This window comes from Mandrillus leucophaeus, unplaced genomic scaffold (genome assembly GCF_000951045.1).
Source record: "Mandrillus leucophaeus isolate KB7577 unplaced genomic scaffold, Mleu.le_1.0 Scaffold397, whole genome shotgun sequence".
Taxonomy (NCBI): Eukaryota; Metazoa; Chordata; class Mammalia; order Primates; family Cercopithecidae; genus Mandrillus; species Mandrillus leucophaeus.
The window spans coordinates 3,553,697-3,579,874 of record NW_012104220.1 but is presented as its reverse complement, the minus strand read 5'-3'; the positions used below and the strand labels follow the sequence as shown (position 1 = coordinate 3,579,874).

Below are 26,178 nucleotides of genomic sequence, written 5' to 3'. Positions count from 1 at the left end.
AGAGCCAAAGGTGAAATACACTGGATCAGGAAGTGGGCTTGCCTGATCACGAATTCCGCATATGAGAGGAAACACACTGTACTAGGATGGCGTGGACACACTTTATGTGTTGCATTTCTTTATAAGCAACCACTGAGACTGCTGTTCTTATATGATGTTTAGGGTGTTTTAATACACATAGTAGAGTATAAAACTTAGGGGGAAAAGAAAGACTGGTGGGAGATGCCGACACCACTCTGCAGATCCACAGATTTGTTAAGTGTTTCTGCCCAGCCAGAGAACAGTTTAGTTCTCTAAGCTTTTGTCTGACACAGGCCGGATCCTGCTGTGACGTTTTGCTGCCAACAGCAGGGCTGCATGTGTTCGGAGCCGACCGATCCCCTGCAGTGGAAAAGCGGAATCTCATCCAAGAGCCTCTCTGCTGTGGGCTTTGCCATTCATGTTCTCACTTAACAGCCACAGCTGGCTGCTATTACCCTTAATTACGCTTCTCCTGGGCTCAGTAAATGCTCTATACGTCTGGAAACTATTAAAAATGTGTACCGTGATTGGAAACCTGAGATCCCAAACACACTTCTTTCTCCTGAGAGGCTTTTCTTAAAATCTTTGTCCCAGACAGCTCTCAACCCATCGCCATTCTAGTATGTAATCTCAGTTTATTAGAATCAGGTATTAGTTATTACAATGTCACGAAGAAGAGTTACAACTGAGCCAGTGTGTCTCTAAAACGGGGCCAACAGGCCAGGCACGGTGGCTTATGCCTGTAATCCCAGTGCTTCGGGAGGCCGAGGTGGGGGGATTGCTTGAGGACAGGAGTTTGAGACCAGCTGAGCAACATAGCGAGACCCCATCTTTACAAAAAATTAAGAATTAGCCAGGCATGGTGGTGTGCGCCTGTAGTCCTAGCTACTTGGGACACTAAGACAGGAGGATCACTTAGCACAGGAGTTTGAGGTTACAGTGAGCTATGATCATGCCACTGCACTTCAGCCTGGGTGACAGAGCAAGACACTGTCTAAAAACAAAACAAGAATTAAATGGCGGCTAATGATACCTCACAGCACAAGGATGTACTAAGAGTGGAACTAACAGCTGCAACAACAAGTCTAGCCACCTGAACACACGGCAGGGGTAGGACGGCTCCTCTCCTTGATCTGGTACACCTGTCCTCAACCTTAATTACCCCAGGCTATCGAAACACATCTGGACGTTTAGGTGGTATTACTAACCCTGCCCTATAACTTCTGTGGCTGAACTACTGTCAACCCTGAGGGGATGACCCCTGTGGATGAGCTCTCCAGTGGTAGACACCAGGACAGGATGTGGAATTCCTACTGTGCTCCTACTTGTGCTCTCTGGGCCTCAGTTTCCCCTTTTCTAACATAACTGCTAAGTTCACCTTTCTCAAGGACTCTGCAAAGGATTCAGATAACTTTAGAACTCCCAAAAGCTACCTGAAAATACAAGTTGTGAATTATCAGCCATGTGGAAAGGGGAAGAATTCTGGCCAGATCTTGGGAAACCGATTTACACCTTGACCTTGGCAAGGCAGCCCAGACGCATGCCATGCACACTTCCTCGCTTATTTAGACAGCTGCCCTCTGTTAGACGTCCCAAACGCTGTACTTCTGAGGGGTGTCTTCCACGCTCTGGGTGGCGAGATTGAAAGGCCTGTGATTGATTCAGTTTTGCTCTAGAAAACCTGGCAGACAGGCGGCGGCCCCTGCTCTCCAGCCTGCGTTTCTTCAGCATATATATGCCGTGCCTGGGTCACTTCCCTGTAGCCACACCTGCTTGCCTGAGGGCCGAGGGGATCCCAAGCTCATACCGCAGGGCCTGGATTAGGTTCCCTGACAAATGCCCAAGGTTGTGCAGCTCACAGACACAAAGGAAGGACAACCACATCTAGAGCATTTACTGTGAGCCGACTCCACAGGGCAGGGTAGCAGAAGCACCCCCCACGAGGCCTCCCTCTGCTCTCCAAATCTTAGCTGGTCTACTCTGCTCCACCTCTGGACTCCACCCATTGCTACTTCTTCCACTGCCTTGGAGGCTGCTGCACGGACCCAGGAGACCCCGATGGGGGCCCGGCCCAGCCCTCCTCCCAGCCGCAAGGGCCTTTCTAAAACGCCATGAGATTGCCTGGCTCCACTTGCTGGTTCTGTTGCCCTGGGCATAGAGGATTTCTGTTGCACCCAAATCAACTGTAAAGTGCCTTGAAGGCAGGAAGCAGAAGCAGAGACTTAGAAACATTGAAGGAAAGACCTGTGAAGCCCTCCCACAACTCACCCCAACTCCATCTTCTACCCACAAAGAACAAATCTGCTGCAAACCTACCCCGCTCTCCATGGCTTTTGACAACTGAGTCTCTGCGCGTGTGCGTTGCCTGCCATCTGCAAGATGCTTTTGGTGTTCATCTGGCCAATGACACAGCCTTCCAAACTCATCTTGGACATCCCCGCCCCATCTCCACACCCCACTCCCCATTCAAGGCCCTGCCCAGAGGCCCCACAGCTCCTGTGCCTTCCCCAGCAGGGCGTTTCCCACCTGGGTCATGGTTCAAGGTCCTGCATCACTGTCCCTCCCCAGCCCACCCCCACCAAATAGCAGGTGCTCCAAGAACAGAGACCACAAGCTGCCCTGGCACACAGGAGGCGCTCAGTCAAGGCTGAATATATAACCCGGATAAACACATCGTGCTCACTGTGGGCTAGGCAAGGTGCCCAGGGCTTTTACTATATTAGTATCTCATTTAGTCCTCGCCAACCACCTGGGTAGCTGTATTCCTTACAGACAGGCAGAGAAGGGGAGGCTGTTCAGCTGATGTGGCAGAGGCAGGATTCAGGCTCAGTTGGGCCAAGCACTTCACTACTGGACCTCACTTCTAGCTACAGGCAAAGACCTTGTGCATGGTGGAAGAGGCTCAGTGGCTCCTAACCAGACCCTTGGGGGGTGGGGGCATGGACACAGCAGGGCAGGGAGCCTGGAGGGCTCTTAGGACCACCCACTGTCCTGATGGCCTATCTGGGCGTCTGCCCTCATGGCTGGGAACCAGCACGCAGGACCCAGATGCTAGCCAGAGCCTGCTCTCAGCTTCCGGGTGGCCCCGTCTGGGCTGCCACTGCATCTGGGGTGGGAAACAACAGATTGTGTATTTCCCTCTTAGAGATGCTGATTGTGCCTGCTTGGAAGTCAGTGGTTCCAGAAGATAATATGGAAATCGTGGTCTGCTCTTGAGAGACAGGGAAGAAGGAAGTTTCAACATGGCCCTGCCCTGGGGCTGGTTGGACAGAATCCAGGCTGGCTCCTGCTCGCTGCCTGGGGAGCCCATCCAGCCCCCTTGTCCAGGTGTGCCTGCAGGCAGACATGGGAGTGAGGCCCCACTAGGAGGACAAAACGTGCCACAGCAAGCCAGGGAGACTGCACTCTTCAGTTGAGACCATCCTCGGGGTCTAGTTTCATGGCTACCAAAGGTAGTGGGCAGGTCCCAGACCTCCTGCCAAGGGCAGGCGGGCAGGCAGGCAGGCATCTCTCCTCCACCTAGAGGATCATTAAGCCCTGCCCAGAGTCACAGGAAGCATTCATTCCCCTGGGAATTGGGCTGTTCTGTAAACCCAGGCCTGTTTCTACAAGGAGCTTCCTCCATGGAGAACCCACGCAGGTTCATACCAGGCCAGAGTCTCCCTCCTGACCCGCTGACATGGTTCTGCTCTCAGATCCAGGGCCCAGTGTGCCTGACAAGAACAGAAATCCTCACTACTCTTACCTCCCAAACAGGTTAAGCTCGCTTTGAAGTGAGGTCTAGATAACTCTGCTCACTCCGCAAATTGCGTGACTACCTGGGAGCACTGCCCGAGGTCATCCGGCCAAAAGTGCAGCAGGCCCTTGTTCTTCCAGTGCAGCCCTGGCTCTCTCCTCAGGGCCTGCCCAGCAGAAGTGCACCCTCAGCCCCACCTCCCAGGCCTGGGCAATGAGTTACTCTGGTTTCTGAGTCATCCCTCAAGTTCTGTTGTCAGCAAGGGCCTTGTTTACTCCAGGATGGCCAGCAGCTGCCTAAAGTTCCTCAAGCCTGTTTGGGGGAGCCCTCCATCAACTTTGGCACTCCTGCAGGAGTGCGCTGAGACTGGACTTCTTGCCATGATTCAACACATAGGAAGGAAAACCCCGTTCCTAAATAAGCCCTGACATCTGAGGCTAATTGACTTCACTGAGCTACAAATAAAAAAGGGCTTCAAATGCCCAGGAACCAGCCTCTTTATATGAAAAGGTGGACCGAGCCCACCGTCGCCTGAAACAGCACCTGGTGTCTAGAATACAGTCAGCCCTCCTTATACGTGGCTTCTGCAACAGTAGATTCAACCAAAGGAGGATCAAAAATATTCAGGAAAAAAAAAAAAAAGCTGCATTGCTATGAAACATGTAGACTTTTTTCCTTGTCATTATTTGCTAAACAACGCAGTATAATGGCTATTTACAAAGCATGTATATTGTATTAGGTGTTATAAGTAATCTAGAGATGGTTTAAAGTATACGGGAGGATCGCATAGGTTATATGCAAATACTATTCCATTTTATATAAGGAATGCAAGCTTCTGTGGATTTTGCTAGCCACTGAAGGGCCTAAAACGAATCCCCACAGATCCGAAAAAGTGACTTAATCTCTCTTCAGGATGTGGTTGCTTTGCAACCACCTATGGACAAAAGTCACTCACATGTAAAATAAATGTTTCCTGCAAAAAAAATGGTGATGGGCTGGGCGCGGTGGCTCACATCTGTAATCCCAGCACTTTGAGAGGCCGAGGCCGGCAGATCACTTGAGCTCAGGAGTTCAAGACCAGCCTGAGCAACATGGCAAAACCCTATCTCTACAAAAAATACAAAGAGTTAACCAGGTGTGGTGGCATGCACCTGTGGTCCTGGCTACTCAGGAGGATCACTTGAGCCCGGGAAGCAAAGGCTGCCATGAGCTGCGAACTCACCTCTGCATTCCAGCCTGGGTGACAGAGTGAGACCCTGTCTCAAAAAAAAAAAAAAAAAAAAGGCCGGGCGCGGTGGCTCAAGCCTGTAATCCCAGCACTTTGGGAGGCCGAGACAGGCGGATCACGAGGTCAGGAGATCGAGACCACCCTGGCTAACACGGTGAAACCCCGTCTCTACTAAAAAATACAAAAAACTAGCCGGGCGAGGTGGCGGGCGCCTGTAGTCCCAGCTACTCGGGAGGCTGAGGCAGGAGAATGGCCTAAACCCAGGAGGCGGAGCTTGCAGTGAGCTGAGATCCGGCCACTGCACCACAGCCTGGGCGACAGAGCAAGACTCTGTCTCAAAAAAAAAAAAAAAAAAAAAAGGTGACGGTGTAAATATTTAATCACGTGGAAAGACAGTCACCTTGGTCAATGAAAGGTTCAGGGTTTGGAATAGTGTGTAGAGACCTGTGCCATTTCTGTGGCAAATAGATATTATGCATGCAATTATTTACACCTATACATTTACACAGAAAAAAATGTTTTTGCATAAACCAAATGCTGACAATGGTGACCTCCAGGAAACTGGATTTGGTGTGATTTTAATTTTATCTTTTAATCTGTATTTTAGAATTCTTTTCTTTTTGAGACAGGGTTTTGCTCTTGTTGCCCAGGCTGGAGTGCAATAGTGCGAACTCGGCTCACCACAACCTCTGTCTCCCGGGTTCAAGCAATTCTCCTGCCTCAGCTTCAGAGTTACTGGGATTACAGGCATGCACCACCACGCCCAGCTAATTTTGTATTTTTAGTAGAGACGGGGTTTCTCCATGTTGGTCAAGCTGGTCTTAAACTCCTGACCTCAGGTGATCCACCACCTTGGCCTCCCCAAGTGCTGGGATTACAGGCATCAGCCCCCATGCCCGGCCATTTTAGAATTTTTCTAAATTGAGGAAGGATTATTTTTAAAACGTAGCTTTAAAGATGTTTATACTAAAGATCATTTTAGTAATAATTATGTAATGCATAAGTATAATGTAATAAAAATAACCAAGGTCTGCTACTCCAGAAACTACATTTTCATCTACAGTCTATACTCTCCTATAGCTTTGGCTTTACCAGTTCTGATGGAGCTGAGGCAAGGGGGTAGTTTTTTTTTTGAGACGGAGTCTCGCTTTGTCACCCAGGCTGGAGTGCAGTGAAACCATCTCGGCTCACTGCAAGCTCCGCCTCCCGGGTTCCTGCCATTCTCCTGCCTCAGCCTCCAAGTAGCTGGGACTACAGGCACCCGCCACCTTGCCCGGCTAATTTTTTGTATTTTTAGTAGAGACGGGGTTTCACCGTGTTAGCCAGGATGGTCCCGATCTCCTGACCTCGTGATCCTCCCGCCTCGGCCTCCCAAAGTGCTGGGATTACAGGCGTGAGCCACCGCGCCCGGCAAGGGGGTAGTTTTTAAATAAGCACCAGGTGTAAGAAGAATTCTGTTGCAGCTGCTGACGCCAGCAGGGATGGGTGGGAGAAGAGGGCGGCCCCCACCCACGGCAGCAGCCTGCCATCCCTCTGTCTGAGATGAATTTTATAAGCTTCCTGCTTGGGCAAAGGTTGTCCCAGCTTGTGGTTCCCACCCCTTAAATAAATTCCCATGCTGGTGTTATCTTCGGACTTTCCTATGGGCAAAGCATTTAATGGGTGAGGCAGAGTGAGGCCAGATGGATACTCTCCTTCCAAACCTACAAAAGCCAGAGGAGCACCGGGACTACCAGCTCTTACCAAACCTTGAAAAGCCAGAACAGCGCCAGGACCCCCAGCTCTTACCCTGCAGTCCATGCTCAGTATGTGCTGAGCGATGACCTTGGGGTCGTTGTTGGTGAACAGTTCTTTTGCACGTTTCAACATTGCTGTTTCCAGGGGCTTATTCTCAGGGGGAAGGAACTTTGACTCAAAGTCATTGGGCCTGAAGGAAGAGACAGTCTCCAGGAGGGGCGCCACAAACTCGCCCTTGTCCCACTGCCCCTTCTCCGTCTGAGCTGCCGCAGGTTCCCAAGGTCTTTCCCTGTCATCATCATCAAGGATCAAGTAGTTGATGCCAGAGTTCCGGGGACCTAGTGCCCCATTCTGCTTGGCTGTGAGCAGTTCTGTGGGGCTTCCCTGGGCACATAAAGGTAGCTTTGCTCCCCTGCCGCAGCCTGTGGCAAACGCTGGGTTCAGTTCACAGTAGTTGGCCTCTGAGTTGAGCCAGGCAGAGGGAGACGAGGGAGCCTTGAGGAACGGCACCTTGCAGGGCTTAGGAGGCGGCTTAGGGCACAGTTGACTGTCTGATCCCCTCAGCGCCTCCCCAGCCCTGGCGTCTGAGGAGACCCTCCGAACAACTGCTGGGCTCAGGGCGGGCTCGCTTCCCGTCCTGAACACGGGTGAGTTTGGGCAGGGGCTTGTGTCCACACCTGAGGACTGAGGTGGCAGCTTGCAGCCTGTGGGGGATAAGAAAAGGTCAGAGAAAGCTCATCTGTGTGGAGAATACAAAACAAACAGAACCAGAGCGGCGGCTGCCCGGCCCTCCGTTCATGCCCGTGGGTTTCAATTTTCATTTTCATTTCCAAAAGAAAAGTCAGTGTGACTGTCCCACGCCCAATCTCACGGAGTCTACAGCGTTGTGAGGGCTGGGCTGGGCTTGCCCCATCCCACACTCCTGGGTACAATTCGAAATCCCAGGGACTGCTGACACCTGGGCTACAAACGTTGTTGTATGGTCATAGAAGGCTTGGACAGTCAGAATGATAAAATATATGAGTGAGGAGGGCACGAATAATGTAATCTTGCCCTAAGAAACAGAAGTCGTTAGCCACCTAAAACGCCACTGTCAAAGGATGGATCCCAGCCAGCTTCCAAGGGAGAGCTGGAGACAGGGAAGGGAGAAAAGACACTGGGGTAACCCACACGGAAGTAGTTTATGCAGGGGTATTGGGAAAATCCCTTTGTGGTCCCAGGGAAAGTCAGTTATGAAAATGATGAAAAACAACCCCCCGTCCTACAAATGTAACTGCTTGGTAGGTCTCCCCACACCCCATACCTTATCACTCTTCCGGCCTTGAAAGCAGAATGGAGAGGAAGGGGAGTTGGCCTGGACAGCTGTTCTGCCAAAAGCCCCAGGATCCACCCACCCACCCGGGAAAAGGGAGTAGGCTCATTTGTCATGAAGTCTACCAGTTTTCAAATGGGCTTGAATCAGAAAACCTGGGTTCAAATGCTGGGTGATTCTGGACAAGTTACTTAACCTGTCTGTGCCTCAGTTTCCTCAGCTGTCAAATGGCAATAATCATGCCTACTCTGAAGGCTTGCTACTAGGCCTAAAAGCTGGCACACAGTGTCTAGCTCAGCGCTTCCCAGCTGGATATAATTCTGCAAACCCATTCCCCTTCAGGCTGCAAGCTGAGGCAAGTGTCGGTTTCAAATGAGATGACTAGATGGGGCAGGGTAACAGCTTGAAGGAAACCAGGGTCACACTGACGTTCTCCCTGAAAATTCCCCGAAACATACCAATCGGCAGGTAGCTCTCTGACTGGTGGGCTTTGAGGGACAAGGCTCTTCTGTCCTGCATGTGATCCAGGCAGGCTGGCTGGCTACCACTCTTTTCTTTGTTTCTGAAGCAAAAGACAAATAGGACGGAAACATGTATTAAAGTGTAAACTAAAACCTTTAGGCAATGCCATGGGAACTTAAACAAAAAAAACCAGAAAACTGCTCAGAACGAGAGTGCTACAGCATACCCTAAAAGTATAGGAATGTCTGCTGGAGAAACAAATTACTGATGGGGTGATTAATATATGACTGCGTGTGCTCCATCCCCCTGTCCCCATGACCAATGCAGCTAAGTCCTAGGATGCCTCCCCTGGGCCGTTCCATCCTGTTGAACAGAGTAGGGTAAAAGTTTTACGATACTCCCCGGGAAAATCTGATGAACTGGAATGTGGACTTTTAACAGAGCCCAAAATTACTTACAGGCCCGGAGGGAATGGCTTGCCTAACTAACATGCATTTTCCACATGCTCCACAGTGTTACAGTTAGGAAGGAAGCTGTGGGGAAACTTCCATTTTGGTGCAAATCTCAGCATCCCCCAAATAACCTGCAGGACTGCCTGGGGAGGCTGCCATCCCCAACCTCCTGGCTGCTCTGGGGGGACCCCCCACACAGCCTCCTCCTGCTGAGCTGGGAAAGGCACCGGCATGGTCACCAAGCAGCAGTTGGGAGGCACGCTGCATAACCACACAAGGAAAAGGTGGAAGGTAACTTTCAACACACTCGCTGTTATTCCTTCTGTCCCTTTCCAGCTCAAATTGGGAATTTCTCCAGCACCAAGCACCAGAATCTCCCTAGCTAGAGACGGAGGCACTGCACCAGCCAAGTTGTCATGAACTCTAATTGGCCTTCCCATAAGCACAAAACATTCTTATGTTACAGAAATCATGAAGTTCTTTCCTACCTTTACAAGCACCAAAGAAAAAACAAATCAAAACACCCCCAAACTCCGAGCAACAGAGAAATTCCAGCAACCTTTCGAAGATAAGGCAAGACCGAGGGCAGATTACAAAAGGAAATGACTCCTGAGAAGTGATATTGAAGCAGTGACCACTGCCGCTGGACTCCAGGGGCCAGAACGGCAGGGCTTGGAATGCAACCTGCCTGTGAACACACACCTTTGCCCAGGGCAGGCCACCAGCCAGCCAACTAGCAGGACCCACGTCAGGGCAGGTGGCACCTGGCCAGAGCTGCATAAGGGAGCCAGCCACTGAAGGACCTTGGGGCAGGGCAGCAGGCCATAGGCCATCTTTTCCCCTCCTCCCACTTAAACATTTCTGGGCGTGCTGCCTGTACAAAGTGGTGACAAGTTCTAGGAGGATCTGCATTCCAAAGGGCAAACAGAAAAGTGGCTCTATTAGGCCTGACTTGTTGACTTATAGACTTTCTTAGTCTTTTTTTCATTTCTTATCTTAGAAAGTTTTTAAACTAGGCTCATTCAGGGCCAACTAGAAGGCCTTCCCCACAGCAGTGGTTCTGTTATCTTGCCGAACACACTCCCACTCTGTGCATGACATTAATTCCCTGTTTCAACCATTCAGCAGCCAATCCCTCCCAAAGGAAACAGAAGAAAACGTACCCCTTGTAACACTGTAGGGGATCTCAAGTCCAATCCTATTACTATGAAAAGGAGGATTTCTAAATATCAGATCTTGCCTCCCTCCTTGCAATTGCCCTGATTTTTTTGTTTGTTTGTTTTGAGACAGGGTCTCGCTCTGTTGCCCAGACTGCAGTGTAGTGGCATGGTCATGGCTCACTGCAGCTTCAACCTCCCAGGCTCAAGCAATCCTCCCACCTCAGCCTCTCGAATAGCTGGGACCACAGGCACGTACCACCACGCCCATCTAATTTTTATATTTAAAAAAATTTTGTGGATACATAGGTGTATATATTTCTGGAGTACATGAGATCTTTTGATACAGGCATTCAATGTGAAATAAGCACATCATGGCGAATGGGGTATCCACGCCCTCAAGCATTTATCCTTTGAGTTACAAACAATCCAATTTAAAATATATAATTAAGTTGTTTTGACTATAGTCACCCTATTGTGTTATCAAATAGGTCTGATTCTTTCCAAATTTTTTTGTACCCATTAACCATCCCCACCCCCCTCCCACCCCTGACTCCCTACCCACTACTACCCTTCCCAGGCTCTGCTAACCATCCTTTTTTTTTTTTTTTTTTGAGACAGAGTTTCACTCTTGTTGTCCAGGCTGGAGGGCAATGGCGTGATCTTGGCTCACCGCAACCTCTGCCTCCCAGGTTCTGGTTCAAGCAGTTCTCCTGCCTCAGCCTCCTGAGTAGCTGGGATTACAGGCACGTGCCACCATGCCCAGCTAATTTTTGTATTTTTAGTACAGATGGGGTTTTACCATGTTGGCCAGGCTGGTCTCGAACTCCTGACCTCATGATCCACCTGCCTCGGCCTCCCAAAGTGCTGGGATTACAGGTGTGAGCCACCGCATCCGGCCCACCATACTTCTACTCTCTGTGTCCAAGAATTCAATTGTTTTGACTTTTTGATCCCACAGATAAGAGAGAACATGTGATGTTTGTCTTTCTGTGCCTGGCTTATTTCACTTAACATAATGATCTCCAATTCCATCTATGTGGTTGCAAATGACAGGATCTCATTTTTTTATGGCTGAATAGTACTCCACTGTGTATACGCACATTTCCTTTATCTGTTCAGCTGTTGATGGACACTTAGGCTGCTTCCAAATCTGAGCTATTGTAAACAGTGCTGCAACAAACATAGTACAGGTTATCTCTTTGATATATCTCTTTGATTTCCACTCTTCTGGGTATATACCCAGCAGTGGGATTGCTGGATCATATAGTAGCTCAATTTTTAGTTTTCTGAGGAACCTCCAAACTGTTCTCCATGGTGGCTATACTAATTTACATTCCCATCAACAGTGTAAGACGGTTCCCTTTTCTCCACAATCCTCACCAGCATTTGTTATTACCCGTCTTTTGGATTAAGGCCTTTTTAACTGGGGTAAGGTGATATCCGTTATAGTTTTGATTTACATTTCTCTGATGACCAATCATGTTGAGTACCTTTTCATATGCCTGTTTGCCACTGCAGCAGCATGATCTCGGCTCACTGCCTCCTGGGTTCAAGCAATTCTCCTCCCTAATAGCTGGGACTACAGGCGTGCACCACCACACCTGGCTAATTTTTGCATTTTTAGTAGAGATGGAGTTTCTCCATGTTGGCCAGGTTGGTCTTGAACTCCTGACCTCAGGTAATCCACCTGCCTCAGCCTCCCAAAGTGCTGGGATTACAGGCGTGAGCCACCGTGCCCAGCCCATTTGCATGTCTTCTTTTGAGAAATACCCATTTCTCAAAAGAGCAAATCTTTTGCCCATTTTTAAAATCAGATTATTAGATTTTTTCCTATAGAGTTGTTTGAGCTCCTTATATTAATTTTCATATTTTTTGTAGAGACGGGGTTATGCCATGTGGCCCAAGCTGGTCTCAAACCCCCGAGCTCAGGCAATCTGCCCACCTTAGCCTCCCAAAGTGCTGGGATTATAGTTGTGAGCCACTGTGCTGGATCTGAGTCTGACATTCTGCTCCCCTCCAGATAATAATTATCACGAGTATTTCCCTAGCACCTCCTATGTGCCTGCACTGTTCGGAGCACTTTGCATATATTAAATCATGTACACCTCACAAGCTCCATCTTTCCAGATAAAGAAGGTGAGGCCCAGGAAGGTCAAGTCGCTTGCCCATGGTTGAACAGTTGCCCAGTGTGGAACCAGCATTTGTGCCTGGCTACTGGGTCCCCAGCCAGATGCTGACTAGCATGTGCCAGAGCCTCCAGGCAGCACACAGCTGTCATCTGCATTCCACACAGAGTCCTGTATTTTCCTCCCGAAGTTTTGCAGTATAGAAATGACAGTTTGTGACATTTCCTCATGGACCAAAAAGAAAACCAGTGAGTAGAATAAAATATGTTGGTTTATGTGCATAACATTAGAAGCTGGGAGACGGGTCAGGCTGCTGTGTGACTGAGGGGCTGGACTGGATCTGTGTTCTTATGCCTGCCTTTTCTCTCGTTTCCTTTCCCAGTGCTTTTAGATAATATGCACAAAGACTCTGAGCTCCATGAAAGATCGGCCCTATACAGATGCAGCCCACCATCGCTGACATTTGACAGCTGCGTGCCTAGGATCAGGGAGGTTTTGAAGCCCTGATTTTCCACCAAGTGCCCTGAATCCTTCTCTTCCCCCATTCCCTGCGATTCAGAATACAGCCCCCATGCTCTCTGCATCTCCTATCTTAGACATCTCATCTGTTCTCATCAAGTGAACCACCCTTTCCATGTGGACCAAGCCCTAATTTAAGTTTTCAGCCCTAACTCATCGCCTGGACCCCAAAACTGCTGCTGGACTCTGGCACTCAACAAAACCACAGTCTTCCAGCTCAGATGAAAAAGTGTGTTTTGGCCGGGTGCGGTGGCTCAAGCCTGTAATCCCAGCACTTTGGGAGGCCAAGACGGGCGGATCACGAGGTCAGATCGAGACCATCTGGGCTAACACGGTGAAACCCTGTCTCTACTAAAAATACAAAAAATTAGCCGGGCGTGGTGGCGGGTGCCTGTAGTCCCAGCTACTCCGGAGGCTGAGGCAGGAGAATGGCGTAAACCTGGAAGGCGGAGCTTTCAGTGAGCTGAGATCCGGCCACTGCACTCCAGCCTGGGTGACAGAGCGAGACTCCGTCTCAAAAAAAAAAATAAAATAAAATAAAAAGTGTGTTTTATCCTCCACAGTGCCCTTCCTCCTGGTCACTCCTGTGGTCTCCAATGTGCCCTCCTCTGACTCTACCACGTGCAGAAGAGTCCTGGGAGGCCAGGCTCCTGCATCTCTCAACTCTCCCTTCACTCCACTCCTGCAGCCAGGGCCCTCCATGACTCAGTAACTGGGTTTCCTGTTCCTGTCTCACTCCTCGCCCCCAGTACATCACTGTCCATTTCTATTCTTAGGACACCGTGTTCACTATGCTGAATCTGTGCAGCTCCCTCAAAGCCCTGCACCTGGCATTAAGGCCCCCATGATTTGGCTGGGGCTACCTCCCTAAGCTGACTGCTACGGGTCCCTTGCACAGACCCTTTGTTCCAGCCCCATCAGCACACTCACTCCAAGCTCTTCATGGCATTTTCTGTCCCCACACTTATGCCCATGCTGTGCCTCCCACCTGGAACACCCCCTGCCTTTTGCAGCATCTATCCAAATTTCCCCCAGCCATCAGACCAGCCTAAGCCTACCCCCTTCACAAGGTCTCCCCTGTAAGTGCCCCCACAATCCTTCCTCAGCTCCTGTACCATTCATTGCTGGCCCTGCTCGGCTAGGAGCTGATCGTGCACTGCCTCATGACTGCTATTCCGTGAACAGTCAGCATTCCTATTAACATCTTTTATTTCTCTGTTCCATGATGAATTCTTCATCTGCCTAACTAACCTTGGGCACCCCTGGCGCCCCTCATAGTCCTGAGGAGGAGGCCCTGACCTACCTGAGGAGGTTTCCCCTGGGCAAATTCTGCTCTCGGGCCTGGACGCCACCCATGGTGAGGCTCAGCCTCTTGGTCACGTCTGGCCTTCCCTCGGTGAGGCTGCCCTCCCGGGCCTGGCCTGGGGAGGTGCCATAACGCTCCTCCAGGCACCGCAGGGGCACCGTCCTGTTGATGGGCTGGAAGATGATGGCGCCACTCTGCTGGGAGATGGGCCGGCGGTTGCCCACGTAGCAGCGCACCAGGCCAGGGATGGAGTCGAAGCTCTCCATCTCGAACTGGTACTGCACGCGGCTGTAGGCCTCGCTGAGCCGCAGAACCGTCCGGTTGATTTTGAAGTGCTGAGCGAGGTTCTTCCACTGACAGGTCAGGACAAAGTTCCCAGGGCTGGACAGAGAGTCACGAACTAGGAAGTCACCATCTCGCTGCACAAGGTTTTCTGACACCTTTGGGACAAAAAGGTGAGTGAGGGGTAGGAAAGGCAAATTCACATTCCTTCTAAAAGCTTCTGGCTACCCACTTCTCTGGGCCAACAGAGGACAATGCTACTATGTCTCTTCTTGGGCCAGTTCTTTAGTTTTTCAAATACCAAATTCATAGGAGATCCAATCATTCATTCAAGAACTGTTCATTGACCACCTACTCGTGCCAAGAACCACTGCAGGCTCAGGGGATGCGGTGGTGACAGTGGCACCGAAGAGCCCAGCTTATGGAGCTCCTGGTTTTGGTGGGAGCTTCTGTTTGAGTGAGGATAAATAACCAACAGCTATGCATGCCAGTTGTAAGGTCAGGGAAAAAGTGAACCAGGAAAGGAGGCAGGGAGTGCCGGGGAGGGGATGAGGGCTGTCCAGTAAAATAGGGTGGTTGCGGAGGTGTCACAAGAACATGATGTTTATACGGACCTGAATGACGTAATGCAACAGGAAATAAGAAATGAGAAAACATGTGCCTGGCAGGCCTGATTTTCCCTCCCCAACAAGTGGAGTGAGGAGAAAGAAGGTATTTGTTGGTGTCTAGAAGTTGTCCTCGGGGCCCTCTCCTAAGATGCCCCTCTCCAGGCCTGGCCAATAGGGAGGAGGACTCTGCATGCAGGACTAGGGTATGGATTCTGGACACACCAATTACTGGCTAGGAGGCCTGGAACAAAGTCAGGCTGGGGTCCATCTTACAGTTACTATGAGGGTTATGTATTTGTATACATAACATATGCAAGCGCTGGAACATGGTGGATGCTCAAAAATAGTTAACTAGCATGATGCTGCTGCTTATAGCAACTGGAGAATTTATAATGTGGTATAGCCTGGCTGTTCCTGTAGCCTGACCACCTGGGTTTGCATCCTGGCTCAGCTGTATGCCTCAGGACAAATTACATAATCTCCTTGTGGCTCACTTACATCATCTGAAAAACACAAATGATAATATTACCTACGGAATGGCTATAAAGATTTAAGGGGCTAAAATGTTAGCAATAACTTGTTATTATGGTTATGGTTAGAGTGTTCAGTTATCCAGTTTGGAACGATTTATCACTGAAAATTAATACTCATGGTTAGTAGTAAACAAATTTGATGACCATGATAAGGAGACGGACAGTGGTGACAGTCATCAGTTTTATAATTCTGACAATTTTTCTGGGACATTCCAATATTTGATCAACAGTATACTTCTGCTAACTCAAAAGAGTAGGCTACCATGGTTACTTTAAAATTGCATCTTTGCCTCAAAAATGTTTTCACATAGAAATTTCATTTCTTAGAATTGAGCCTGTGAAAATAATTGTAGGTATGAACATAGCAATCATAAAGGATGTTGGTCAAAGTATTAGAAACACTCTACGTGTCCAATAAATTGTGGTGCATGCATACCGTGGACAGACATACAACATAGTCTGGTGCAGAAGAATATTCTACAGTGGGTGAAAATTCCCAGGACATAGTGAGTGAGTAGAATGGGCTACCAAAAAAGTATATGCAGTACGATCTCATACTTGATTTCGAAAAGCCTGGGGTGATGTCTGTACACAAAAGTATTCATCATGGATATCCCCAGGAGAATTATGAGAATTATGGATAAGAGTTTAATTTCCTTCTTTTTGCTATGTATATTTTCTACAATCAATTTTACACTTAAAAAAAAGTCAGAATAATAATTATTTATTTGATTGTGCCAAGAAATCTGCTGCATTAAAAAAAAGAAAAAGAAAAAAAAAAGCCTGGGCGCAGTGGTTTACGCCTGTAATCCCAGCACTTTGAGAGGCCGAGGTGGGTGGATCACTTGAGGTCAGGAGTTCGAGACCAGCCTGGCCAACATGGTGAAACCCTGTCTCTACTAAAAATATAAAAATTAGCAGGGCGTGGTGGTGGGCACCTGTAATCCCAGCTACTGGAGAGGCTGAGGCAGGAGAATCGCTTGAACCCAGGAGGCAGAGGTTGCAGTGAGCTGAGATCGTGTTATTGCACTCCAGCCTGGGCGATAGAGTAAGACTCTGTCTCAAAAAAAACAAAAAACAAAAAAAAACTTAAGACATGATGCCCTTCCCCCCAGCCCCTGTCCACACATTTCCTGTCATGTTGTCCTTGGTTAATGATTGGCCAGATCAGGTTTACAATAAAAACCCAAGGGAAATTCTATGCCTCAATTCTGCAGACTTATTCTATTTTTCAATTTTTACAGTATTAAATGAAAAAACATTATTCATGGCAATCACCCAAATGACGATCGCACAGTATATTCTGGGCCACGAGTCTGTGGTCATGGGTTTAATTTCCCTTCTTCCCCACCTCTGGTCACGGGATCCAGCAGGGAAGCCATGGAGAGTGTGAATAACTGCCAGCTCACCGGGCCAGAGGCAGCCTTGTTGGTCTGGGCCACCGCCCTCTCTCCTCCCGAAGCTAAGCCACTGCCTTGAGAAGGATGGGCTGCAAAATGGGCTGAGGCTGCTGGCAGCTGGCCAAGAGTTCAATTACCTGGGCCATACCCCGCCCTCCTAGTTCTTCCGGTTGCTGACCCTGTGGCTGCTGCCTCCCACAGCTCTGTGCTTGCAGACCCCAGGAGTGCTGGCTGTCCCTCTACTTCCTGAACATGTGGATGTGTGCTTTGGGTTCTTGACCTCAGCTCTTCCCAAGGTCTTCTTAGAGAAGGGTCTAAATGAAATCATTTTTAGAGTATCTGTTTTTGGTTACACAGGAGCTTCCTCCCATGTGGCCTCGAAGTGGGGCCCTGCAGATCATCAGTCTGTATGTTGCCTGAGAGCAGCCCTGTGTGTGCTGGAAGGGACAAGACCAGGTACCTGTCGGGGGATGCGGCCGTGGTACCAGGCATGGCTGCGCAGGTCCTCGCTGCTCAGCAGCAGCTCCTCCTCCAGCTCCTTCTTCAGCTTCTCGGGGGTCCTGTCCATGATGTGCCTCTCCTTGGAGAACTGCAACACAGAGTCAACCATGAGCTCACCCTGCCCAGGCCACACCAGGCCATGCCAGCTGGAGGTGACTGCCTGCTTCACTAATCCAACCAGTTATGCTAAAGCCTGCGTTCAGGTAGGGGAGCCTAGATAATGATTACAAAGAGCTGTGACCTTTCGTTTCTCTGGTCGCAACTATGTAATAAAATTTTCACCTGCACATGGGGACTATGGTAGGAGAGTCCACCAAGAGGTTCCTTTGACCAGTCTACTCAAGCAGCTGGGCAGGAAGGGCCAGAGAGGTGAACAGGTGGCAGGACACAGCAGCCCAGGCTGCTCTCTTCCCAGCGGAGAGCTTCCTCATTCTCCTTCAGGACTGTCCTGACATAGCGTGGGGAGGGCAGCTGTTCCCTTCTGGCCTTAGATACTGGGCCTCTGGGCAGTGAGGCCCAAAGCAGAATCCTTGGGCTGGTAGCGATGGCCCTGACTTCTTTGCTGTTGGTAAACTCAAGTTCAGGAATTGAGTCCGTCTTTAGAAACTTTTAGGGCAAATGGACAGAGCAATTTTATGTCTCTTGAATCTAATAACAGAAGTCTATGTCTTTATTTCACGTTTCTAATATTTCATTTTTATAACAGATAGGAAACTGAAGCAAATTTAAAAAGACAACCCTGGTCCTTCACCTCAGATGTTTGAGAATCACTAGTCTGCGGCATTGCACAGTGGCCACGGCAGGGAGTGCTAGGTGGGCAGCAGTGGCTCCAGGTTTAATTTAGAGCCATGCCCACTTACAACATGTGAACTGAACCTGGAAACCTGCCCAGTTCCCAGCAAGACCAGGCTTGCTGACCAGGAACCGCTTGCTGAAGGTCCCATGAGCAGAAAAAGGCTGTGTCCCTGTGGTTTTCCCAAGTTTCCCAGCTTGCCTTTCAAACCCCCAAGGGAGCCACACAATTATTACTTATCACACCACTTTTTAAAAATGTTTATTTGTTTTACTTTTTTGAGACAGGGTCTCACTCTGTCGTCCAGGCTAGAACACAGTGGCGCAATCTCAGCTCACTGCAGCCTTGGCCTCCTGGGCTCCAGCGATCCTCCCACCTCAGCCTCTCTGGTAGCTAGGACTACAAGCACGTGCCACCATGCCTGGCTAATTTTTGTAATTTTTTTTTTTTAGAGATAGGGTTTTGCCATGTTGCCCAGGCTGGTCTCAAACTCCTGGGCTCAAGCGATCCACCCACCTCGGCCTCTCAAAGTGCTGGGATTACAGGTGTGAGCCACCGTGCCTGGCCTATTATACTACTTTGCACCTCAGCAAAGAAATAGCTCCAAATTCTTTTCCACCGCCCCCCGAACCAAAAAAAAAAACCCTGGAATTTTAGGGCTAGATTCTTATCCTCTAGTGTTTCTTTGCACACTGGCCCATGAGGCAAGTTAGCTGAAGAGTCACTCGGGGGCTGATTTTTAAACGGGGCCCTGGCTTACTATGTGTTTACTTCTCCCTCCTCCTCTTCTCACTGGGCAGACACTCACTGGGGAGTGTCTGAAGATGGAATTTGCATCAAAGAGATGCTGACGCTGGCTGTCCAGGGTGCCTACAGGCTTTAGATGGTGATGTTTGACACCGTCCGCTCCATTATTAATATTGTGGAGCTTCATCTGAAGACAGCTTGAGTGTGGAACGCAGGCTGTCAACCCGGCCACGCTTTACTGTTCTTTTATTGTCTGTCTTGCCTCCCACTAGACTGTAAGTTTCATGAAAACAGAAATCCATTTACTTTTTCCCCACCGCCCTTGAGCAATGCCTGAAAACATCAGGCACTGGGTATTTAGTAAACAAATACCCCAGGATGAGAAAGATGCTGACCTTGCTTAGTTAGGGAGATTCTCTCTTTCTCTGTCAAGTTATTTGAAGCCCTGTTTTCGCTGGGCATGCTGCCATTCAGCCAAAAGACCACATTCCTCAATCTCTGTCTCTTCCAGGGAGATGTGGCCACAGGACTCAGTTCTGACCAAGGAGCTGAGATGCGATGGCTGGAGCCTCAACACCATTCTGGACCATGAGTGGGGAGCCACATCTAGGAATGGCTGGGTGGAAGGTCTGATTGAGGCTGGGTCCCTGATGACTGTGGGGCCAACACACCAGTTCTGGGCCGCCAGCCTCCAGGTCTTCTAGGTGATCTACTTTATGGACACCTGTGATTGGTGGGTGTTCCCGTCACTGGCGGCTGAACTAAATCCTAACCCATATTGTGACCTGACCCCCACTGAGCCACCCTGAAAGGCAGTCTGCAGGCTTAGCCTAAATCCCTTGTGCTGCACCCTGGGCCCACTTTTTGGTCTGAGCTCTGAAAATGTGGAGATCTGAAAACATACAGCAGGTCTTGCACGGTTCTTTATTGAAAATTTATTTGCTTATATCCAAGAAGCTATTTCCATATTTATCTTTGCATTTTCCTTCCTCCCTGATGTCCTAACACTCAGCCACCTCTCCCTCTCCCCGGCTCCCTTCTCAGCTCTGCTCATAACTGCAAGGCTTATTATTATTTTTTTTTTAGCACTTTATATGCATCAATCTTTTATTCCAGGTTTTGAGATAATGCTTTTAAACTAGTTACAAAAAATATAAAATCAACTCTCTTGCTACTTCTGTCCATATTACTAACAGAAGAACAGAAAAATTCTAAATTATTGTTCTTTCCCCCTGTAGACTCCAGAGACGGAATCCTACAGGGTACTATAGGAGGTAGGGTACTACAGGAAAGTACCTAGAGAGAGAGAAATGAAGATATTAAGATTGATGCTCTCAAATAATTTGGAATGAAAGACCAGACTTCAAAAAGTATGCCCTTAAGCTCTTGCATAATTTATGAAAAGTTTGAAGGTTACACAACTGCCTAGACTTGTATTGTAAAAGGGAAGGAGGGAAAGAGAGAGGGAAGAAAATGAGAGGGAGGGAGGGAGGGAGAGAGGGAAACTCAGAGTGAACAAGCAATTGCAAAAGGCTTTCCATTTCCAGCCAGTGAGGGCTAGCTCGAATATACTGCAGGGAGCCATGTGTGCTGCTGGGCGCCTCTGCCTTAGCAGATGATGTAGACAAGTCTGCCAGACAACTGAAGAAAGCAATTCAAAAGGATCACCCCATATGCCCACCTCATGATTAAACAGTGGTTATTTTGGGAGTGGAAACCTTCTAGAACTTTCACTACTGCCTTTGTCACATATATTAATGCAATTATTTTTCCCAGCTGCCTGTATTTTATGAGATCTGGATCTCCCAACTGGGATTTTGCCACTATAGATAAGTACTTTGATGGACTGTAAACCCCACAGGTTAGTGAGAGGTGACCATATAACAAATTGTGGCAAAATGTATCCATCTGTATTTCTGAGAACATTGTGATTGATATCTGTGCTTCTTGGGGACCAGAAATGAGATTCCTGCTTCATAGGACTGGTCATGCATGTCTGTAACATTTGGCAGAATTCTGTAGGCTTCCCACATACAACCTGAATTACTGGTGACAGTGTATCCTTCCACTTCTCTGCTGCCATGTGGGAAGAATTTGGATTTCTCCCTGGAATGCAACCATTTTGTTCATGGCATAGGCTAGTTTTTGGGACTTGGCTATGAAGCAAATTCTAGCAATTTAAGGTAACAAAACAGAGCCTCTGCCTTCAGCAAAGGTTTCATCCCCTCTGTGTGGCTATCAGTGTCCTCTAATTGATCTAAGTTCTAATTTATTCTATGAATGCCCTAAGAATCCTCCTGCCCTTCCTCAGACTACCTTTCTAAGGGAAGGGCAGAAGAGATTAGTACTGTATTCACTCACATAATATTCACATACATTGTTGTTGTTTGCATAGCCCAGAATGATTTATGAGAAGAGGCAGAATAAGGTGTCAGGTCCTAGGTATTCCAACTGCTTCCAATCTTGGGAAAATAGACACAAGCACGTCGTTTAAATCCACCCCAGTTCCCATAGCCTTTTCTCCTAGCTCCTTTCCAGCTCTCACATTTGTAGACATCTTCTGAACTCAGTGTGCTTTAAGGACGGGCTGGACTCAAGTCATCCTCAATCCCTCTGTCGGCAAGGGACAGTAGGCATTGTGGCACCCAGAATGAGTAACACGGCTGTGCTCTCTTAGAAAGCTGACATTGAATGTGAATGCAGGACTGTGGCCCTCTGGACTGTACGTTTTCTTCAACTGCCAGGCAGAGCAAGATAACTTGTGAATAATCATTTGCTCACATAAATGCAATAAACGTTAATAATGATTACATTATCTAGTAATACAACTCTCTCTCCAAGATTAAATTCTCTAACATTTGCCCCTGAGTTTGAACCTCATTCCTAGAAGGCATCTGATTCCTTGTTTTTCCAGCATTTTGTCTTGAAGGGAAGGAGGTTGCAGCAGAGGAGGAGTCAGAGAGACAAGGTTGGTTTTCGCTGCCTCAGCAGAGGCTCCAGCCATCCTGAGCTCACCCCACACAGCAGCTGTGGGCTCAGCCTCCGGAGGGAGGGATGCTGCTGGGCTTTGGATCCAGAACATTGTGCGCACAGGTCTTGCCAGCTTCACTCCAGGGACCAAATCCACCCACAACCGTGATGAGACCACAATGAGACAAATGTGCAGGCAGGGCCCATATCTTGTGCTTCGAGAAATTTGAGTAGTCCTTTTAGAGGGACAGGGAGAGTAAGATAAGGTACTATGTACATAAATAATAAGTATACCTTCAGGAGGAAAGGAAGAAAAGAAGGGAGGGAGAGTTAGTAACTACTGTACATGGTCACCCACTCACATGGCCCCACTTCGAAATGTTCATGTTTGTCCCAGTCATTAGCACTGGGGTCTGAGATGAGATGTAGGTAAAGTGACAAATGGGGCAAATGTAGGGAGTGGATGACGCCCCCTCTTGTCCAACAAAATTGCAGGATAGTTAGAAAATTAATAAGTTACTATAATTGATGCTTTTCATGAAAATCCGAGTCTCGCTACATCTTTCCTATCCCCAGCATTTTAATAGCCCTCATATCAAAAAGTGTTACAGCAAAGTGTTTAAGAGCCACCTCAATCCACAGGCCACTGTGCCACGCACCTGCTGTGTGGCCTCGGGCAAGTGACATTAACTCTGTAGAGCCTCAGGCTCCTCATCTACAAAATGGGCATGATAATATGTCATGAGGTGTTAATAAGGATTAAATGGGTCAACATCTGGAAAGCACTAAGAACATCCCTGGCACATAGCACTGTCAATTGTCATAATAGACTCATATCAGGATGCTACTAATCTGTTTCTGTAAAATAAGCAGGCTTCCTGTTCAAGGTCTGATGCAGGAGGCTGAAGGAGGCAGGTGTTTGGGAGGGAAGCAGTTAAGGAAAGCAGCCTGGAGCCTGCGGAGTGCCTGGAGGCTGCCTGCCACAGGTTTCTTCAATCCTCAATCACTGCCCGCCTGGCCCAGCACCTCTGCTCGGTTACACGGAGAGGGCTGGTCCTAGCTTGCTGGGGTTGGCTCCAAGAAATCATAAATATCACTCTGAATCTGGAAAGCACATCTCTGCAGCCCCACATGGCCCCGGCAAGTCCAGTCTTGACAGGCTGGAATAGCCAGGGCCCAGGAGATGATTGGAAAACACATTCTGGAGGCGCAGAGCCAGGTCCGCGAATGTGCTGGGAACCTTGATTAATGCAGAAACCCACATTTCAGCAGCTCTCCAAGGAAGAAAAGCCATTCCGGCATGGGAGGAATGGAGCTCGGGGTCTCCTGCGTGAGCATCAGAGCCTGCATTTCAAATCAGGCACAACAATGGGCCCTGGAGGCGCAGGGGATTCGACTTCTGAAGACAGGGGATGGGGAGGGGTGCACTTGGGCGATCTGTCAGAAACGCCCAGAGGAGGCTGGGGACACTCATTCGCATGTAGGAGACAGCAGAATTTCAAAAAGATGGCATTTGCATTATAATTAATAATTATTTTACTCTATCCCTGCCTGTAAGAAAGGCTTCCTAGTTCCCACAGGATTTTAAATTGTGCAAATCGGCAGGAAAGACTCTTCCCCAGGCCTAGGAACGAGGGTGGAAAGAGGCTGAGGAGGCCATGGCCATCCATTGTCATGACCAAACAGTTGCCAGCATCTGGCTGCCGGTGGGGGATGGATGCCCTTGTCCCTGCACTCAAGGCAGGCACAGTCTCCTTGGAAGATGACACACAAACAGTTTAACACACCTCAAGCTCTAGAAGCATACTGTTTGTCCTGCCATCTGCTCCCTGTCCCTCCCAGCTCGGCTGCTGGGGCAAGTTACCCCACCTCTTTGTCCTTTGGTTTTCCCTGTGGAAAAATGAGAAAAGTCACTGTGGCCAGGAGTGTCCTGGAAACAGCTTCATGGAGATGTGAGGAGGACAGAAGTCTGGAGAACCAGGGTTGGACTGTGAGGATAAAACTTAAGGACAGGGATAGGAAGGGTATTTGGGACATTTGAGCTAAGAGACATTTCCTTGTGTCTTTTGAAGACAAAAAGAGCTGGCCTTGGCTGGAAGGTTCTGGCTTGGAGGAGACAGCTAAAGCATGTGAAGGCATAACAATGGTATGTTATGTATTTTATAACCATCCAGCAACCCTGCCACCCCCCAGGAGAGCCCCATCTTCACTCCAAGCATGTGGTTCTGACCCCACCTTCCTGACCATGGCTAGTTGGCCCAGGAAGTCCTCCTGTACCAAATTGGTCCAATCAGAGTTCTTCCTGGGATTTTTCTAGATGGTACTGGGCAAAGAAGGTACTCTATCCCACTCCAGTGAAAACATCATGAGATTTGAAGCGTGGAAGTTGCTTCACCCCCGTGTTTCCTGACAGGTAGAACAAAGTGCTGAGAGAATCAAACCAGCAAGCAAAGAGAAGAGGAGCAAGAGATGGAAAGTGACCCCTAGCATGCACCTCCCTAAGCCCCAAGCTGATTACATCAGCCGGCAAACTCCTCTTGTGAGCTAGGCTAGTACGAGTGGAATCCCTGTCACTTGTGACCAAAGCAGTCCTGATCCAGAAACGCAAGGACTGGCTGAGGGCAGCCCAACATTGGTGGCTGAGGGTTTAGACCATCACACTCCAGAAAGTCAGAGTCACTGAAAATCTTTGCCCAGGAAGGCAACAGGTATACAAAAAGATGCTTTCAAAGAGGTCAATCCGGCTGCAGTGAGAGCAATGGGCTGGATGGGGTCAGGGCTGAAGGCACAGGTCAGAGTCTTTTGAAATGTACTGACAATGCCCAGATCTCCATCTCCAGCCCTTAGGGTCAGTGCCTGGTAGGGATATTTACTGGAATCCGCATTAGAGCTCAGATGTCAATATGGATAAACAACTCATCCCCTCTGCAAAGCCTGATCGTTGCCCTTTTGCCCAGTCACTGGCATCTCTTCTGCCCTCATTACCTAAACTAGAACCCTCAGAATCAGCTTCCATCGGTTAAAAAATTCCTGATTCTTTTACCTATCCCCATTCGAATCCCCACTGTTTAGATTACTGTTCTTTTCTCCTAGAACTTCTGCAATAGCCTCCTAACAGTTTCTCTACCTCCCATCTCTAGTCCCACAACCTGCCACCTACAATACCACCAACCTTGTCATATTGCCTCTAGGTTCAGAGAGTTTAGTCCGAGGGTGCTCCAGCTAAGGCCGACAGGACAGCCACAGTCTCTTTCAACTCCCCTCCCACCACACACACATATACACAGAATCAATGAGCTTCTAGTATTTAGTTTTCATTCATGCCAGGGTTCGGGCCTAGTCCCTGGGGGCACAGACCCCAGTCCTGCATTGTTCCTCCAGAATCCTGAGCTTTAAACACCATTCCGTGTTGCCCTAGGGAGCTGACCCATGCCCCTGACATATACTGAACCTGCAGACACACTGGGATTTGGCTCTGAATTTGCTAGGAGGCCCAGACCATGAGAGGGCTGTGGATGCAAACAGGAAGTGTCCCTATGGGCCCCCAGAAATAACTGTCAGAGGCATGACTGGCGGGGGAGATGGGTAAGGGTCCTGCCATTATGAAGTGTGCTCCAGGAGTCACCAGAGTTGAGGCATTAAAGTTTTCAGGACATTATTTGGGGCTGTTGGCTGCCAAGCCCTGAGGAAATAAGGGTTATGCTCCCAAGGGCTAACAGTGACCTCCAGATAAAGCCCAAAGCCTCCTTCATAAGCCAGGTAATGCCCTTTTCCACCTGGTCACAAGCTAACTTGCTAACATGTTCTGATGCAGGGCCCAATTGCAGGGACCTTCCACGGCTCCCTGAACATAACATCCCTCACGTCCTGCCTCCATGCCTCTGTCTTGTGGTCCAGCAGACAGTGACACATCTGTAGAGGTGCACAGCCTGGCAGGAGTCCAGGATGGGAACTGGGGAGCAGCCAGGGGAAAGTCAGACAAGGCAGGCGGGGACCTTGAAGGCCAAGCAGAGGCCATGCCTTATTTGCCTTTGGCTCCCAGAGCCTGGCCCAGTGCCTGGCACACAGCGAGTGCCCAGTAGACAGTGACTGGCTGGAACCATGCTCACTTGCTTGCCCTCTGTCTAGCAGGTTCCTTGTCATACTGGGTGTGGAGAAGAGGAGAGAGCTTGGAGGCTGGTCAAGACAAGTGACCATGGGCACATTTCTATACTTCTGAGCTTGTTTCTGTATGCACAAGGAGTAGGGGTAACAATTCCCAACTCACAGGACTAAAGAACCTGAT

The 26,178-nt window shown here is 49.0% G+C and overlaps 1 protein-coding gene across 2 annotated transcripts in view; it reads right to left on the bottom strand.

Annotated features, from left to right (window-relative positions):
• Positions 1-26,178, bottom strand: part of BCAR3 (breast cancer anti-estrogen resistance 3) — a 154,950-nt gene that overhangs the window by 12,522 nt on the left and 116,250 nt on the right. For both annotated transcript variants that reach the window (XM_011991515.1, XM_011991516.1), the window contains 4 exons: positions 17,343-17,471; positions 14,057-14,499; positions 8,493-8,596; positions 6,774-7,426 (listed from right to left, as the gene is read on the bottom strand). In XM_011991515.1, coding sequence (XP_011846905.1) covers positions 6,774-7,426; positions 8,493-8,596; positions 14,057-14,499; positions 17,343-17,471 — 1,329 coding nt within the window. The remainder of the gene's footprint in view (positions 1-6,773; positions 7,427-8,492; positions 8,597-14,056; positions 14,500-17,342; positions 17,472-26,178) is intronic.